Source organism: Staurois parvus, unplaced genomic scaffold, assembly GCF_062004578.1.
Source record: "Staurois parvus isolate SC_StPar_1 unplaced genomic scaffold, SC_StPar_1.0 ptg000525l, whole genome shotgun sequence".
Taxonomy (NCBI): Eukaryota; Metazoa; Chordata; class Amphibia; order Anura; family Ranidae; genus Staurois; species Staurois parvus.
In genome coordinates this window covers 8,559,741-8,577,010 of record NW_028318321.1, presented here as the reverse complement: position 1 = coordinate 8,577,010, position 17,270 = coordinate 8,559,741, and the positions used below count along the sequence as shown (strand labels likewise).

Below are 17,270 nucleotides of genomic sequence, written 5' to 3'. Positions count from 1 at the left end.
AAGCTGGCCATATGCGGATTGAACTTCATCTGATTCTTACTGAATCAGGTGAAATTCAGTCCATCTATGGTCTTGTCAGCATCATCTGGCAGCAAATTTTCAGCCAAAGAGTGCCTGCATCCTCCACTTAGATGCAGGCACTGTTTTGGCATTCTGACGGTTGTGGGTGTTGGCTGTCAGAATGCAGTAGCCAGCAGGGGAGTTTTCTTCATCCAAGCTGTTAATTGTGGATGGAGGAATCAAGTGATTTCTCTAATCCAGTCTGTGTGGCTGAATGAGAGAAATCTTAACATATATGGCCAGCTTTAGAAATGCAGAATCACTGAAAATGAGCTTTAACAAATTGATGAGGCTATCCATGTAAGATCTCTGTTTTGGCAAAATGAGCACTAGATGAGCAATTCAAAAACCGATTGTGCATCTATGCATTTTTTTAAGTGATCAGAACTGAAGTATGTAATCCACCAGCATAACGCATTCTCCATAAAACATTTTCCATAATTAATCCTTTTTTGTTTGGGGTCAGTAAAAGGTAAGTCTTCTCTTTCATGGTTATGGAACCAAACATTTCCAGATCTGTTGTATTCTTATTTTCATAGTGCTGGTTTATTACATACATACATACATACATACACAAGTAATTTGTAAAAAATTAAATCAACTATCCGCCATATTGTATTAAAAATACAATGCTTAAAAATCATGATTACGCCTGTGTTTTGTGTTTGAAGTATGTAATAAACACATAAGATTCATCATTTTTGAGTTTATCTGGTGATTTGGTTAATTTAACAACTTTTGTCTTATTTATCCTGTATTAATGTAATTTTCTTTTTTCTTTTTTCTCAATTTTCCTTTGGAACATTTACTACTGTTACCAGTTACAAGAGAAGGTAAGAAGTCTGTTGTCTATTTTAAAGGGTTTTCCCATCAAATAATGCACACATTAGGCTTGTATGTTTTGTATTATTGGCTACATTCAAGGCAGACAACCTTAGAGAGTAGTATTGCACCCCTTTTGCTTCTTTTTGTAAAAAAAAATGCTTCTAGCTTTGTGTTTGGTAAGCATATTCAAATTAAGAGTTGGTCATCAAGGTATCTGCACTACAGCTGGCTATACGCTAGTAGAATTGTTTTTTTATAAACTCCCATTTTAAGAACGTTTGATTTTCAAATTATTAGGTTATATCGATTTTTTTTTTTTTTTTTTTTTTTTTTTTTTTTTTTTTTTTTTTTCTGCAGTGATGAGACAATAGAGCAGTAAGGAAAATTTCTCAAACAAATTTCTAACCATGCATGTGGTTTTCATTCAGTATAGTTTGTTCCAAATTTGAATGTTAAAAGAAAATTACATTTTTTTTAAAATTGAATGCTAAAAGCAAATTTCACTTTTGATGTACTTTCAATCAATATTCATCAAACTGTCAAATGTTCTTTAAAATCTTCTAGTATATGGTCAGCTTTACTGACTGTAATTGTGCCATTCATAAATGTAACCTTGTATCTGCGTCATCAAATATGCTTATTAACTAAATTTATTATCTGCTTGTAAAAAATATAATCTTATATAAGATGGAGAAAAGGCCGTTTTTAGTCCTTTTACGCCTCTCAGCTCATGAACTGTCATTAGCAAGTTAAGGGTTCTGAATTTAGCTACACTGAGAAATATTAGAGTTGCTGCCATAGAGATTCACAGAATAGATATCCATGGCAATAATTCACTTAACATCTGGTCCATATTGTCACACTTGATTTCAAACAATGGCTCATGGCTGAACACACTACCATCTGTAAATTAAATGTAAAAACACAAATTTAGAAGTCATAGATGTGGATGTTTTGCTTGTATTCCATTTGAGTAATAGGGATGGATTTATTAAAGGCTGTGCACTTTGCTCAGTGAATGAGGTTAAGCTCTGCTAACTTCCATCACCCTCATGCAAATATGAATTCTTTGCAAGGTGAAGTTTAACCACACAGGAAAATTCATTCCATTCAAGTCATTTTTTATTGTAAAACAAATTCTTGTTCCACATTCTTGGCATGTTAGTAGGTCATCTTCAATTTTTCTTCAATATTTTGATCGCCAGATGTGCTTTCTACACTAGATAATATGTAATGCTAGCAAGTTTCACAATTGTTTGTTTTTGCTAGGAGTGGCAAAGTGACAACCTCAAAGGTTGGTGAAGCTGAAGATGGAGCAGGACTTTTTTCAAAAATACACAATTGCAAAATTAGATAAAAATCTGGCCAGTCTGATAGTGCCACTCACACTGGCCACAATTCTATGTCCAAATTTTTTAAAATGTTACTTACCAAAAATCTTTCATAAAAAAAACTTTCTGTTGTGGTTTAGCATTACTGATTCCTTGGTCAGCTCATTGGACATTTTGGGTGATGATGATTCCCTTTCCAGTGCAAGGCAAAGAGGTGACACAAGAAGCTGAAATACTGAACCAGACAGATGAATTGCCTAATCACAAACTGCTTGCATCATCTGTCTGGCAGTGCAGCATGTAAAATGTGTATAAATAAAAGTCTGTACGGTGTGATATGGGGTAATTGCACTCAATAAGGTAAATGCGTTTTAGTGAAACATGTCAGTCTGAAGCAGTTTAAGGGCCTGGTAGCCCACTTTTATTAAAAAGAAAAGCAGAATATTTGCACATTGTTTTGCTCTGAGAAGCCAATTCCCCCTGCATATGCAACCAATCAAATGAAAACGCTAGCCCACCTGGTTATGCTTCATCAGCACCGCTGCTATTAGTACTGGTTCCTCAGACCACTGGCTGTTCAGGATCACTCAGCCTCAGTTGCAGCACCTTATTTCACAGGCCCACTCCTGGTCTTTAAATAGGGTTCTTCAGCCCTCTCAAGCTTGCTCACTCTTCCAAAGACTTCTTGACTCCCTTCAGCCCCCTGGACTCACTAGCCACCTTATCTTCCTCAGTCTCACAGACCCTGTCTTCTTTTCCCAGACTCTTGTAGCTGTCCCGACTTTCCAAGTCTTTTGGCAAAAACTCCCCCTCGCAAGAGATGCAGTCTCTGGCAGGAACACCCATCTCTCCCATGAGGGCTCTGTCTGCAAATGGAATCCAGATTCTCCCAGTCTTTTGGCAAAAATTCCCCCTCGCAAGAGATGCAGTCTCTGGCAGGAACCCGCAGCCCTCCCATAAGGGCTCTGTCTGCAAATGCCATCCGTGAGCTATCCTCAGACTTGCATATAACGACCCTAAACCTCTGTGTACACAGAGCAAAACCTGGACACGGGATGAAAGGTCCCGTTCCACCTAAGATTCTTTGGAACTCTCAAGCTCCAGGCCCTGATCTGGGAATACAAAACGCAGAGAGAGCTCAAAACACAGCTTTCTCCACTCACAAACCACCGTCTGGAACTTTACGTTAAACTTTAATGTTAATCCTGTGTCATTTGTGCCTTCATTTCCTAAACTCACAAAGTGGCAGGGTCTTGCACTGTCAGAATAGTATTTCAAATGCTTTGACAGCTTTGACAGGTATAATAAAAAAATGTGTGTATGTATGTGTGTGTATATATATATGTGTGTGTGTGTGTGTGTGTATATATATATATATATATGTATATATATATATATGTATGTGTATGTACGTACAGTATATGTTCCAGTCGTAATACAGTGATAATATAATGCTACTGGACTTGGTATAAATAGGGAGTTGGCAAATCACTACAATTACCTTTTTGAATAGAGTTTAGAATTTACTCTTGATATACAAGGTTGTGGTTTAATTTCAGGAGAATTCAGGAGAATTATTTTATTCTTGACTTCTCTAGAGAAAGAAAACAAGCTTGACATTAACCACCAGCTTTATCATGACAGAGTCCTTTTGTTTCTTGCTCATGTAGAATATATGGATAACTCTGACAGAGCTGTGACCTCCCTAGTTGCTATGTACAGTATATACATGAGCTGGTTTCTTGGTTCCCTCAGAGCTTCTACTGTATACATCATTATTTATGGAAAATCAAATTGTGCACTACGTTTGCAGTCCCGTGAACTCGCAGGCTGCCAGGAAACTTTAGGGAACATACATTTACCATTCAGAACGAAAGTTAAAAATAGTCCTCTATATTATAAAGCAAGTAACATAAATAAACCTCGTCCTAGAGACCGCTATCTTCTGCATGGACATGGATGCTATTCATAAGACCTTGCAATTTCCCAGTAATGTCTTATTTTTCCAAGTGGTTAGTATGGTCTTCTCTTCTGCTATTGAACAGAAAAACTGAAACTGGGACTAATTCAGACATGAAACAGCATTTAAAACATAAGTGGATTAGAGGAAAAAAAAAACATGATTGCTATCCTGTTTATTCTGAAAAATAGCAAAAATTGCATTTCTGACTAAGAGTTCCTCTTATCGGAGAACTGTGAGCACAGGAAATAAGGAGACCCAGAAAGATGTAACTCTATTGGGAGAAGACAAGACAGGGAGATGAAACCATGTTGCTGGAGTACAAAAGTAAAGAGGTGGCATGCACAAGAAGAAATATTTACCTATATACAGAATTTCAATCCCCAGTTGAGAAAATGTATGCTTATGTTGCATTGCAAGACCATCCTAACATTTCAGGTGCTGGAGGCTAATCATTTGGACAGGTTAAAGCATACGGAAAACTCTACTAGTGTAGTGATTATAATTCATAGCCCAGTAAGCCAGCTGAAGGCAGGAAAATGACAACGCATGATGATGACCCTAAGCAGGGGATATTTAACCTTCAACTATATAGTGTGGTTTGAATGGATGCATCCCAAGAGTGGCAGAATATAATGAAAAAAATTGACCAGTGAAACAGCTAACCTATATAAATGTTAAGTATATATCTAGCCGCTTGACTGGAGTCCCAGTTTAATCAAAGTACAATCTTAGTAGACCACCACCAAAGTATTCAACTTACACCTAATTTTGGGAGAGGTTGTGCAAGTTGTACAATAAAACAATACGCCATAAGCCTAGCTCTGTGCAAAAAAAAATCTATCCAGTTAGGACGGCCAGGCTACAAGCAGTGGGAGGCCAGTAATTGCAGCCTTATTACTTCTCTCATATGGGAAGGTGGTCCTTTCAGAATACTTCACAAAGTTCCCATCAAATTCTGCTCTGTGTCTCCATATCCATTTGAATAGCATGCACTTACAATGTCCTAGAAGAATGCTTGCAGAAACTGTATTAGAAATCTTTTCCTGAGTTGTCCCGTCTAGTATTTAGCTGATTTAAATTCATGGAGCGGAAACCAAATCCGACTTGTTTATTTAGTGGTTTCACGAATTGTATATCTGGCAGACTGACATAACTTTTGGGTCTGATTATTTTCTTCGTGCTTGCTCAGATTTGGGATACACAATCCTGTAGAGAACACATTTCAGGCATGTTTAATAAAAATCGAGGATTATGAAGTAACCAGAGTAGTAAAGTCTTATCTGCTGGCGGTTTTTATTCAGCAGCAATATTCAGATGTGTAATTTATTCAATGTTTCCAGTGAAAGGTAACCCAGGAAGAACGGTGATATGCAGACATATAATTTTCCTGGCTGTAGTGTTTCTTCCTATTGGCTGCTTAGGTTTTGATATAATTTTGTTTTAGTGGTCTTGTGAACTGAAAATAGAAACCACTGAATAGTTTGCCCATTTATATTATGCTAAGGTTAGACTAAAAACTTGAGTATCCGTAATTTGGTTCTTACAGCTAGTAATTCTTGTGTTTTTTTTTTTTTTTGTAATTGGAAAGACCAGTAGCCTGTTCTTCTCTAAATACTGTACAGTACAAGAAACCTTTCAAGCAACAGTTAATCCAAACCAATAAATCGTTGTACTTCACCACCTTAACCCTGGGAAGGTCATGTTACTGCTGGCAGCAATGTATCTGAATGCCATGAAATAGTCATGCAGGGCTGACTGATCATTGTAGCTTGCAGTGTATCTGGCTGAAATCTTCTCTTTACCTGATTCTTTAGTGTAAGCAGGAATTCCTGCCAGACTGAATTTATATACTCATTAATAAAGTGGAACTACACTGCATCGAAGTATCGCAAACCAAGAAAGCTAGCTAATTCATTTATAATGTTCCAAGCAAACTCCCCCTTCCATCCATGTCTCCGTGCTTTATTTTGCTGAGAAATCACTTTGAAAAACACCCCCTCGAATTTCTGGCTGACCATTTTGAGTAAGGGCAGATGATTCAGGCAGCATTTGATTCTCGAAAAAACATCTGCACCTAGGTCAGGCATGCAGACAAGGAGGGTGTGCTTAGCTGAGAAAACCCCTCCTCTCCCAAAGACCCATGAGATGTATGACACAATTTTCCTAGATCTGGAAACCAGGAAGTAACTGAACAAATTAAGAAAATACTGTACAATGTAACCAAAAAAAAGTTTTACCCCCTTCATTACAAGGCCATTTTTTGCTACTCAGCACTGCACTACTTTAACTGGCAATTGCAGGGTTATGCAACACGCAAATTAAATTTATATCATTTTCACACAAATAGAGCTTTCTTTTGGTGGTATTTGATCATCACTGGGTTTCTTTTAATATTTTATATAAACTAAAAATCACATTACATGGTCATTCCATGATCCCCCAGCTGATCAAAGCGGCTGGGTACCAGCAACCACAATCCACAGGACACAGCAGTCATGGGAACAATGCGCGTGTGCTACGCAACATACTGGTATGTCCCTTACCCTGTAGCTGCCGCCTTCCGCAGTATATGTACTACGGCCAGTCTGCAACTGATTAAAACAAGTAAACATGATATACTTTCTATTTACTAATTTCCTAATGCTAGTAGCATAATAATTAAATCTGGTCAATGTTGATTGAGAGAGTGCATTCCGTTTAATCCCTAATCCTTCTTTTTTTTTTTTTTTCTCAGGAGGAAGAAATTGTGGACTGGTGGAGCAAATATTATGCATCAATTGGAGAACATGAGAAATGTGGACAGTATTTGCAGAAAGGCTATGACAGCTTAAAGGTACAAGACGCACGTTTTTTATTTACAATACTCTGCATTAAAGATGAATTGCAGTCAATTGCTTCCCCATGCAAGCAGTCTCATTCAAATCAGTTGGGATGTGGAGGCTGCACAGACACTCGGGTTTATTTACTAAGGCTGGAGAGAGAAAAATCAGGCTCACTTCTGTATGGAAACCAGTCAGCGTCTAACCTTGTATTGTTAATGCTTAATTGAACAACCTGGAAGCTGATTGGTTTCTATGCAGTAGTGATCCTGATTTTGCACTCTCCAGCTTTAATAAATAAACCCCTCGTTGTCTACGTTTGGTGCCCTGCAGCTGCACAGATAACAAATTGGGAGCAGCCACTGTGTCTGTGCGGCTACCACGTACCAATTGACATGAATGAGACTGCCTGCAGAGGGATGTATAGAACTCATGTGCTTCCCAGTTGTGGGTAAACACGGCCCTCACGTGGTCATACACTTTAGTAAACCCATGTAAACAGTCTAGAACAGTGGTAGGCAACCTGCGGCTCTCCAGCTGTTGCAGGACTACAAGTTCTATCATGCCTCTGCAAGTTATAGCTGTAACTGTTAGTTTTGTAATGTTGCAGTGCCTCATGGGAAATGTAGTTCCACAACAGCTAGAGAGCTGCAGGTTGCCTACCCCTGGTCTAGAACAAAAATCTATTGAAACTAATTATCTAATCTGTTCCTTTCGGTTTCATTATCTGTAAATATTAGGTCTTGTATGGGTGTGTTTAACCTCTAGCATCCAATTCAAACATACAATTATTTTGCATACTGTACAAGAAAATGGACTTCATTACTGTCCCAATTATAACCTTTATAGGTGTATAACACTGAGCTGGAGGACGTTCCTGAGTTCCGTGGCCTTACAGACTTCTGTGAAACATTTAAGCTTTTTAGAGGGAAGGCTGATGAGAGTGACGATCCTTCTGTTGTAGGGGAATTTAAGGTGGGTTTTAAGAGAATTTTATCTATGAATACTGACTACCTTCACTTTTTTCATTATTTGTGTTAAAACAATATCCGGTTTAGCCATTTACTCTCCTCATGCTGCACCCCAAAAAGCTGCATTGGTTGCATTTGAGCTATTTAATGTTCCTTCCAGGGTACTGATGTTGTGGAGAAATAGAAGTGTATGGTCAAAAGCAGTGGTTGTCTTACCATGAATTGCTTGTACAAAAAGCTGTGCCAGTACCATGGACAGAGCATAAGCCAGCTCAAACATAAATATTCTTGTTTTTATTAGGTTTATGTAGGGAGCAGTGAGTAGAGTATACATGGCAATGTTTTTTGGGTATATGGCCACATTATTGAAGTACTATATCCTGAATTTTCTATAAATACCACTACTAACTTTCAGAGCTAGTCTTTAAATTTCCCACACCTACAATTGGGCTCAAACACTTGCACACCGTGGTAGAAATCGTGACAGTTTGGCATTGCTATTGAAAATGACTGATCATGCCAAAAAGCTTTCTTTAATTTAGGAGTAGTGATCATATGAAGCCATTTATTATCACATAGTTGTTTTGCTCTTTTTTAAATCATGATAGAAATCACCCAAATGGCCATGATCAAAAGTTTACATACTCTGGAATATTTGGCCTTGGTACAGACACACAAGTTGACACACACACAGGTTAAAATGGCAATTAAAGGTAAATTGGCTTTTTAAATTTCTTGTGTACAAACAGTCAATGAGTTTAACGCTCACATGAATGCACTGAGCAGGCTAGATATTGAGCCATGGGGAGAAGGAAAAAAACTGTCAAAAGACCTGTGTAACAAATTTTATAAAGGTGGAAAAGGATATAAAAAGATATCAAAAGCCTTGAATATGCCAGTCAGTACTGTTTACTCAATAAAATGTAGAAACATCAGGGATCTCTTGATACCAAGCCAATGTCAGGTAGACCAAGAAAGATTACTGCCACAACTGGCTGAAGAATCATCCAAGATACAAAGAAAAACCCACAGGTAACCTCAAGAGAAATACAGACTGCTCTGGAAAAATACAGTGTGGTTGCTTCAAGGAGCACAATACAACGGTACCTAAACTAAAATGAGCTGCATGGTTGTATTGCCAGAAAGAAGCCTTTACTACGCCAGTGCAAAAAGCCCGGTTACAATATGCTCAACAACACCTTGACATGCCTCAAAGCTTCTAGCACACTTTAATCTGAAGTGAAGATGCCAAATAGAACTTTATGGTCACAACCATAAGCACTATGTTTGGAGAGGGGTCAATGAGGCCTATAGAGACAAGAATACCGTCCCCACTGTGAAGCATGCAGGTGGCTCACTGATGTTTTGGGGGGTTGTGAGCTCTAAAGGCATGGGGAGTCTTGTGAAAATTAATGGCAAGATGAATGCAGCATGTTATCAGAAAATACTGGCAGCTAATTTGCATTCTTTTGCACGAAAACTGCACATGAGACACTCTTGGACTTTTCAGCACGACAATGACCCTTAGTACAAGGCCAAGTTAACATTGGTTATATAAGAAAAAGGTGAAGGCTCTGGAGAGGCCATCAGTCTCCTGACCTTATTATCAGTGAGCCACTCTGGGAAGATCTCAAACGTGCGCTTCATGCAAGACAACCAGAGACTTTGCACAACCTGGAGGCATTTTGCCAAGATGAATGGGCAGCTATACCACCTGCAAGAATTCTGAGCCTCAGAGACAACTATTAATACTTTGTACTGCCCCCCTTAGCATCAATGACCGCATGCAGTCTTTTTTAAGAACTAAGGCAGGGATGAGCAATTTGTATCGCCTGACGCCTAGGACATGTAGCATTGGGCGCTGGGCAGGTATATTTTGCTTACATGTAGCCCTGCTGCGGATAAGCAGCAGGGCTTGTCAGGTAGAAGCATTCGGGTAGCTCTGCTGCCGCCCGATTTGCTTCCACACATGCTGAGAGAGAGTGCCTCCCACCCAACCCACTCCTGGGTCAGGAATAGCGAGTGCTACCAGTTAGAGCAGACGCATGTCCACTGTCCTCCCCTTCCTGTTCCTGACCCAGAAGCAACATGTATGACATCACTATTGGGTCTCCATTGTCAATGTCCCCTGCCATCGAGGCCAGAAAGAATGTAATGCAGTACAATCTGTATTACATTCAGAGGAGCACAGGAGAGACATGCATGGCTCATTAAAGAGAACCTGTCGCCAAAAAAATCATCACATAGGGGTTTTTGTTTCCTACGTGATGGAAAAAATAAAAGTGAACTAAAAATTTTTTTTTTTTGTTGTATAAGAAAAAAATTACAAATTGCACATAAAATTCCTACCCCCCAAAAAAAACTTTGAGCCCACACACCGCCACATACAGTCAGGTCCATAAATAATGGGACATCGACACAATTCTAACGTTTTTGGCTCTATACACCACCACAATGGATTTGAAATGAAACGAACAAGATGTGCTTTAACTGCAGACTGTCAGCTTTAATTTGAGGGTATTTACATCCAAATCAGGTGAACGGTGTAGGAATTACAACAGTTTGCATATGTGCCTCCCACTTATTAAGGGACTAAAAATAATGGGACAATTGGCTTCTCAGCTGTTCCATGGCCAGGTGTGTGTTATTCACTCATTATCCAAATTACAATGAGCAGATAAAAGGTCCAGAGTTCATTCCAAGTGTGCTATTTGCATTTGGAATCTGTTGCTGTCAACTCTCAAGATGAGATCCAAAGAGCTGTCACTATCGGTGAAGCAAGCCATCATTAGGCTGAAAAAACAAAACAAACCCATCAGAGAGATGGCAAAAACATTAGGCGTGGCCAAAACAACTGTTTGGAACATTCTTAAAAAGAAGGAACGCACCGGTGAGCTCAGCAACCCAAAAAGACCCAGAAGACCACGGAAAACAACTGTGGTGGATGACCGAAGCATTCTTTCCCTGGTGAAGAAAACACCCTTCACAACAGTTGGCCAGATCAAGAACACTCTCCAGGAGGTAGGTGTGTGTGTGTCAAAGTCAACAATCAAGAGAAGACTTCACCAGAGTGAATACAGAGGGTTCACCACAAGATGTAAACCATTGGTGAGCCTCAAAAACAGGAAGGCCAGATTAGAGTTTGCCAAACGACATCTAAAAAAGCCTTCACAGTTCTGGAACAACATCCTATGGACAGATGAGACCAAGATCAACTTGTACCAGAGTAATGGGAAGAGAAGAGTATGGAGAAGGAAAGGAACTGCTCATGATCCTAAGCATACCACCTCATCAGTGAAGCATGGTGGTGGTAGTGTCATGGCGTGGGCATGTATGGCTGCCAATGGAACTGGTTCTCTTGTATTTATTGATGATGTGACTGCTGACAAAAGCAGCAGGATGAATTCTGAAGTGTTTTGGGCAATATCTGCTCATATTCAGCCAAATGCTTCAGAACTCATTGGATGCTGCTTCACAGTGCAGATGGACAATGACCCAAAGCATACTGCAAAAGCAACCAAAGAGTTTTTTAAGGGAAAGAAGTGGAATGTCATGCAACGGCCAAGTCAATCACCTGACCTGAATCCGATTGAGCATGCATTTCACTTGCTGAAGACAAAACTGAAGGCCTGGCAGAGGATCACCAGGGATGAAACCCAGCGTCTGGTGATGTCTATGCGTTCCAGACTTCAGGCTGTAATTGCCTGCAAAGGATTTGCAACCAAGTATTAAAAAGTGAAAGTTTGATTTATCATTATTCTGTCCCATTACTTTTGGTCCCTTAACAAGTGGGAGGCACATATGCAAACTGTTGTAATTCCTACACTGTTCACCTGATTTGGATGTAAATACCCTCAAATTAAAGCTGACAGTCTGCAGTTAAAGCACATCTTGTTTGTTTCATTTCAAATCCATTGTGGTGGTGTATAGAGCCAAAAATGTTAGAATTGTGTCCATGTCCCAATATTTATGGACCTGACTGTATATGCACATACAATTGCATGCCTTGGGGCACCTACACATTAAAATGAGATTGTGATACACATGTTGCATATCACCACACATGCCAGAATGAGAGCAATATTTCTAGACTCCTCCGTAACACTAAACTGATTACTTATAGGGGGCTTTTAAAGCATCCCCTATAGAAAATATAGAGTACTGAAGTTTTTCACCATTTCACGAGTTCATACAAATTTAAGGTTTGACATGTTTGCTATCTATTTACTTGGTACCTAAACTTAAAAAATCAGTTGTTCTCTATGGTGCCTGTTAGTGTGATCAGTTGTGAACAGGCACCATAAAGAACAATCTTTTTAAGTTTGAGCTTTTTTGGAGCTTCAAGATACAAAACACTCAAGTGTGAATGCAGCCTAAGAGAGCCTGCCACTCCCCTTTCCTGAGGAGCACTCAATCCGTACTCATTACACTGCAACATCTCTCCCCTCCCTGCTGGTTCCCAGGTGCAGTGCTGGAGACAGGGAGGGAGGTAAGTAGAAGATAAACAGCACAATGTTAAAAATTTTGAAAGTTTAAGTCGCCATAAAACCCCTTTCATTTTTAAAAGTCCCAGACTAAAAGCACCTCAGATTTAAATACTGTTTTGGTTATTTTTTTTTTTTTATCACCAGGACAAGCTTGTCATGAGGGACAAGTAGATTGGGACCCAGATGTAGTCCCTGGACAAGTTTATACACAATTTTTAACAAAAATGTCCACACCCCTGTAAGGGTATGCAGACTTTTGAACAGGGGGTCATTTTTGTTTACTTGGTGCCATGTTTTGTTTTATAATTTTGCCATTTTGCAATGACCTACAGTTGAATATGAATCCCAAAGGAAATAAAATAAATGTGTTTTCCTGCTCACTCAAGTTTTCTTTATGGTATATACAGTATATTACCCATTCTTCAAGGGTATACAAACATTTGACCACAACTGTAAATAGAAATGAAGGCATTTGACAGTTTTTTTTTTTTGTTTTTCATTGAGCCTATATAACTCTGTTAAATACCAAGGAAAGGTGGAAAGGAACCAAACGTGTGCTCCAGATGCCGACTCAGTTTACAAAATACTTTTTAGGTATTGTGGAGCTCTCTAAGTAACATTTTTTTGAATATAACTCCAAAGACATGCAGGTAGGTTAATTGGATCCTGTCTAAATTGTCCTTAGTATGTGTGTATGAATGTGAGTTAGGGACCTTAGATTGTACACCCCTTGAGGGTTAGGGACTGATGTGAATGTACAATATATATTTGTTAAGCGCTGCGTAAATTGATGGCGCTATATAAGTATCTGAAATAAATAAAAAACAATAAAATGAAAATGCCAAGTTGGGCATTAAAAATGTAAAAAATATGGAAAGAAAAGGAAATTTTAGTAATGGTATTTTTTTAATGCGGTGACAATTTGCGCAGCATTTTATATTGTGCATTCAGATCAGTCCCTGCCCTCATAATTCATTCTCATTGTAAATGGTTCTACAGTCATCTTTTAAAATACAAATAATTAACCAGTTTTGATCTTGTAGGGTTCCTTCCGTATCTACCCTCTCCCGGATGATCCCAGTGTCCCTAGCCCACCCCGTCAATTCCGGGAGCTGCCGGACAGCGGACCTCAGGAATGTGTTGTTCGTATCTACGTTATCAGAGGAATAGATATGCAGCCAAAGGATAGCAATGGCCTGGTGAGTGTTATATCTATCATTTAAACAGCTCTTAACATTTAACAAGTCTATGAAAAGATGAGACCTCTGGATATACAGTAAGCAACCCCTCATACAAGAGACTTTGGGGGAGATTTACTAAATCAGAATCTGGTGCAGCTGTGCATGGTAGCCAGGGGCGGACTGACAACTCATGGGGCCCCCGGGCAATAAGGGATCATGGGGCCCCTGTGTCCTTGCCCAAACTCAAAAAAGCCTATGAAAAAGGTATCAGGGGCATCTTATGGGGCCCCCTACTGACCCTGGGCCCTCGGGCAATGCCCGAGTTTCCAAATGGTCAGTCCGCCCCTGATGGTAGCTAATCACCCTCTAACTTCAGTTTGTTCAATTAAGCGTTGGTAATAAAACCTGGAAGCTGATTGGTTTCTATGCAGAGCTGTACCAGATTTTGCACACTCCAGTTTTAAATAACCCCCTTTGTTTCAAACAAAGTCTGGTGTCAGGTGGGCCCTTCTCACATAATTTTTCTTTACAGGAAACCTACCATTCAAGATGTGAAATACTTTGTGTAGTACTCTGACTTGCTTTGGTGGTCTTTCACACCACTTTTAAAAAAAAAAAAAAAAAAAAAAAAGTTTTTTTTTTTTTTTTTTAAATATCCATTTTGTGCACATTTCCCATGCCTTGTGGTGTGTTTCAGGTGAAGAACAGTGCATTTGAAGTGTTTCTTCACTTTTAACTGTTAACTAAGCAACATGTGCCACTGTGCATGCTGACGCAAAAGCAAAAAAAGAAAGGCTGAAGCAAACCAAAATGTATGTGAAACACACAACAAAGTCGGAAAATGCAATAAATGTGCAAATTGTTTTAAATAAAGAAGTATGAATTGACTTGAAGGAGGCTGCACAACCAAGGTTTGTCTGCATAGAACAGTCAGTGTCTAGGCAGACCAAGGGTAATGTATGGTGTAATTGCTAATCTATGCCTAATGCAACCATTTTTAAAATTCCGTTTCTTTTGTTTTTTCCTTTTAGTGTGATCCTTACATCAAAATTACTCTGAGTAAGAAAGTGATTGAAGATCGGGATAACTATATTCCTAACACTTTGAATCCTGTATTTGGAAGGTAATTTTGAACTCTAATAATTACCGGTAAAATCCTCCCATGTATAGACATCCAAAATCCTTGAGACTGCTGCTGAGCACTGCCATCTTGGATGTGATGTGAGCAGTCCCCACAGTTAAACTATGATAGTATTACCATTTGCTTCCCCCACGGTAGCTGCATAAAAATTATGTAAAGGGGTGAAGGGAGCTGCTGGACAGCGAGTAATTGGACGCTTTCAGAAGAGGAGAGGGCTATGCTGTGCATGGCAGAACGGAGGGGTCTGTACTAAGGGAATTGACTGTTCTGAAGTTGTCAAATTTTCTTTCAAGTTTTTAAAGACAAATTTTGCAAGTCAATAAAAAATAATTTTTGAAAAGGAAATACACTGCAAGTAAGTATTTAAATAATTGATTTTTACCTGCAATTTTGTTAGGTTAGTGACAGGGTCTTTCTGAGAAAGATACACACAGGCATTGCAATTCAGAGCAAATGTAAAAATTCCGCAACCTTCCCATCCATAAAAGGGGACCTGTGTCGCTGTATTTTGAATTTCAGTATACTTTCTTAAAGTGAAACTCCAGGCAAATGACTTGATACTCAGATGAAATTAAATACATGAAAGCTGTTTTACTTGCAAAACGATTTTTCTGTCAATCCAGTTCTAAGATTTACACAGGTCTGCCACAGAGCACAGCCCTGTCCCTGCCCTTGAGATTGCCAATCACTTCAAAAACAAGATTGACACAATTCGCAAGGACATTGCCGCAACTCACACGCCCTCTCAACCCGTCCCCTCTCACACAGCTACCCCCTCATCCCCCCTCCCCCTCGACATTACCCGCAGGGACTTCATCACTGCTCAAACTCCCTCCAACCCCGTTCCCCTCTCCCACGGCCCCACCACTGCTCTGACCTCCACTTCCACCCCACCCTACATTCCTCATACTGAAGCTCCCCCAACACTCCACACCTTTGACCTTACTACCATCGAGGAAGTCTCCAAGATCCTCTCTGATGCCCGCCTCACCACCTGCCCCCTCGACCCTATCCCCTCACAATTCGTACGACCTCCCTCCCCCTCCATCCTACGCTCCCTCACCCACATCTTTAATCTCTCCCTCTCCGGCACTTTCCCCTCCCCTCTGAAGCATGCACACATCACCCCCATACTTAAAAAGCCCTCCCTGGACCCCAATGACCCGAACAACCTCAGACCCATCTCCCTGCTCCCATTTACATCTAAACTCCTCGAGCGCCTCGTCTACACCCGCCTATGCTCTCACCTCAATGACAACCACCTCCTCGATCCCCTACAGTCCGGCTTCCGTCCCCTACACTCCACCGAAACTGCCTTACTCAAACTCTCCAACGACCTGCTAACCGCCAAAGCTAATGGCCACTATTCAGTGCTCCTACTCCTTGACCTCTCTGTGGCCTTCAACACAGTTGACCATCCCCTCCTCCTCAAAATACTACACTCCCTCGGCCTCAGAGATTCTGCTCTCTCCTGGCTTTCATCCTACCTGTCACAACGCTCTTTCAGCGTTACCTATAATGTTACCACCTCCCCTCACTCCCCCTCTCTGTTGGGGTCCCTCAAGGCTCTGTCCTTGGGCCCCTTCTCTTCTCCATCTACACCTCCTCCCTTGGCTAACTCATACACTCTCACGGCTTCAACTACCACCTCTATGCCGACGACACACAAATCTATCTCTCAACCCCCCACCTCACCCCCTCGGTCTCTGCCCGAATCACACACCTACTGAGTGACATATCAGATTGGATGTCGCTCCACTTCCTTAAACTGAACCTCTCCAAAACCGAGTTTCTTGTCTTCCCCCCAGCCTGGACACCACCCCCCATTGACTTCTCCATCACATCCAACAACTCCAATATCAAACCCGCCCCGCAGGTCAGAGTACTTGGGGCTGGAAGGATAGGTTGGAGTCCAGAATGACACCAAGTCCAATCGCTAACAAACTCGTGCAGACTCCACCTCCACAACATCGCCAAAATACGCACGTTCCTAACCCCAGAAACCACTAAACAGTTCATCCACTCCCTCATCATATCACGACTCGACTACTGCAACTCCCTCCTCACTGGCCTGCCTTGCCGCTGGCTATCCCCACTTCAGTCGATCCTGAATACGGCTTCCAGACTCATTCACCTTTCCAACCGCTCCGTTTCCGCCACCCCCCTCTGCCAATCCCTCCACTGGCTTCCGATTGCGCAATGGATCAAATTTAAAATCCTAACACTGACGTACAAAGCTGTCCACCATACTGCCCCATACTACATCACTGACCTAATATCCAAGTACCGCCCAGCACGCACACTCCGCTCCTCACAAGACCTCCTTCTCTCTAGTTTCCTGGTCTCCTCCTCCCATGCCCGCCTCCAGGACTTCTCCAGGGTGTCGCCCATCCTCTGGAACTCCCTGCCCCAACCCATCAGATTATCACCTACTCTCCTCTCCTTTAGGAGCACCCTGAAAACCCATCTCTTCAGGGAAGCCTACCCTACCC

General features: G+C 40.7%; 1 protein-coding gene across 6 annotated transcripts in view; it reads left to right on the top strand.

Annotated features, from left to right (window-relative positions):
- The window catches only part of MYOF (myoferlin), a 203,859-nt gene that overhangs the window by 169,448 nt on the left and 17,141 nt on the right, over positions 1–17,270 (top strand). For all 6 annotated transcript variants that reach the window (XM_089690312.1, XM_089690311.1, XM_089690309.1 and 3 more), the window contains 5 exons: positions 882–893; positions 6,914–7,012; positions 7,848–7,973; positions 13,500–13,655; positions 14,669–14,760. In XM_089690312.1, the coding sequence (XP_089546438.1) occupies positions 882–893; positions 6,914–7,012; positions 7,848–7,973; positions 13,500–13,655; positions 14,669–14,760 (485 nt within the window). The remainder of the gene's footprint in view (positions 1–881; positions 894–6,913; positions 7,013–7,847; positions 7,974–13,499; positions 13,656–14,668; positions 14,761–17,270) is intronic.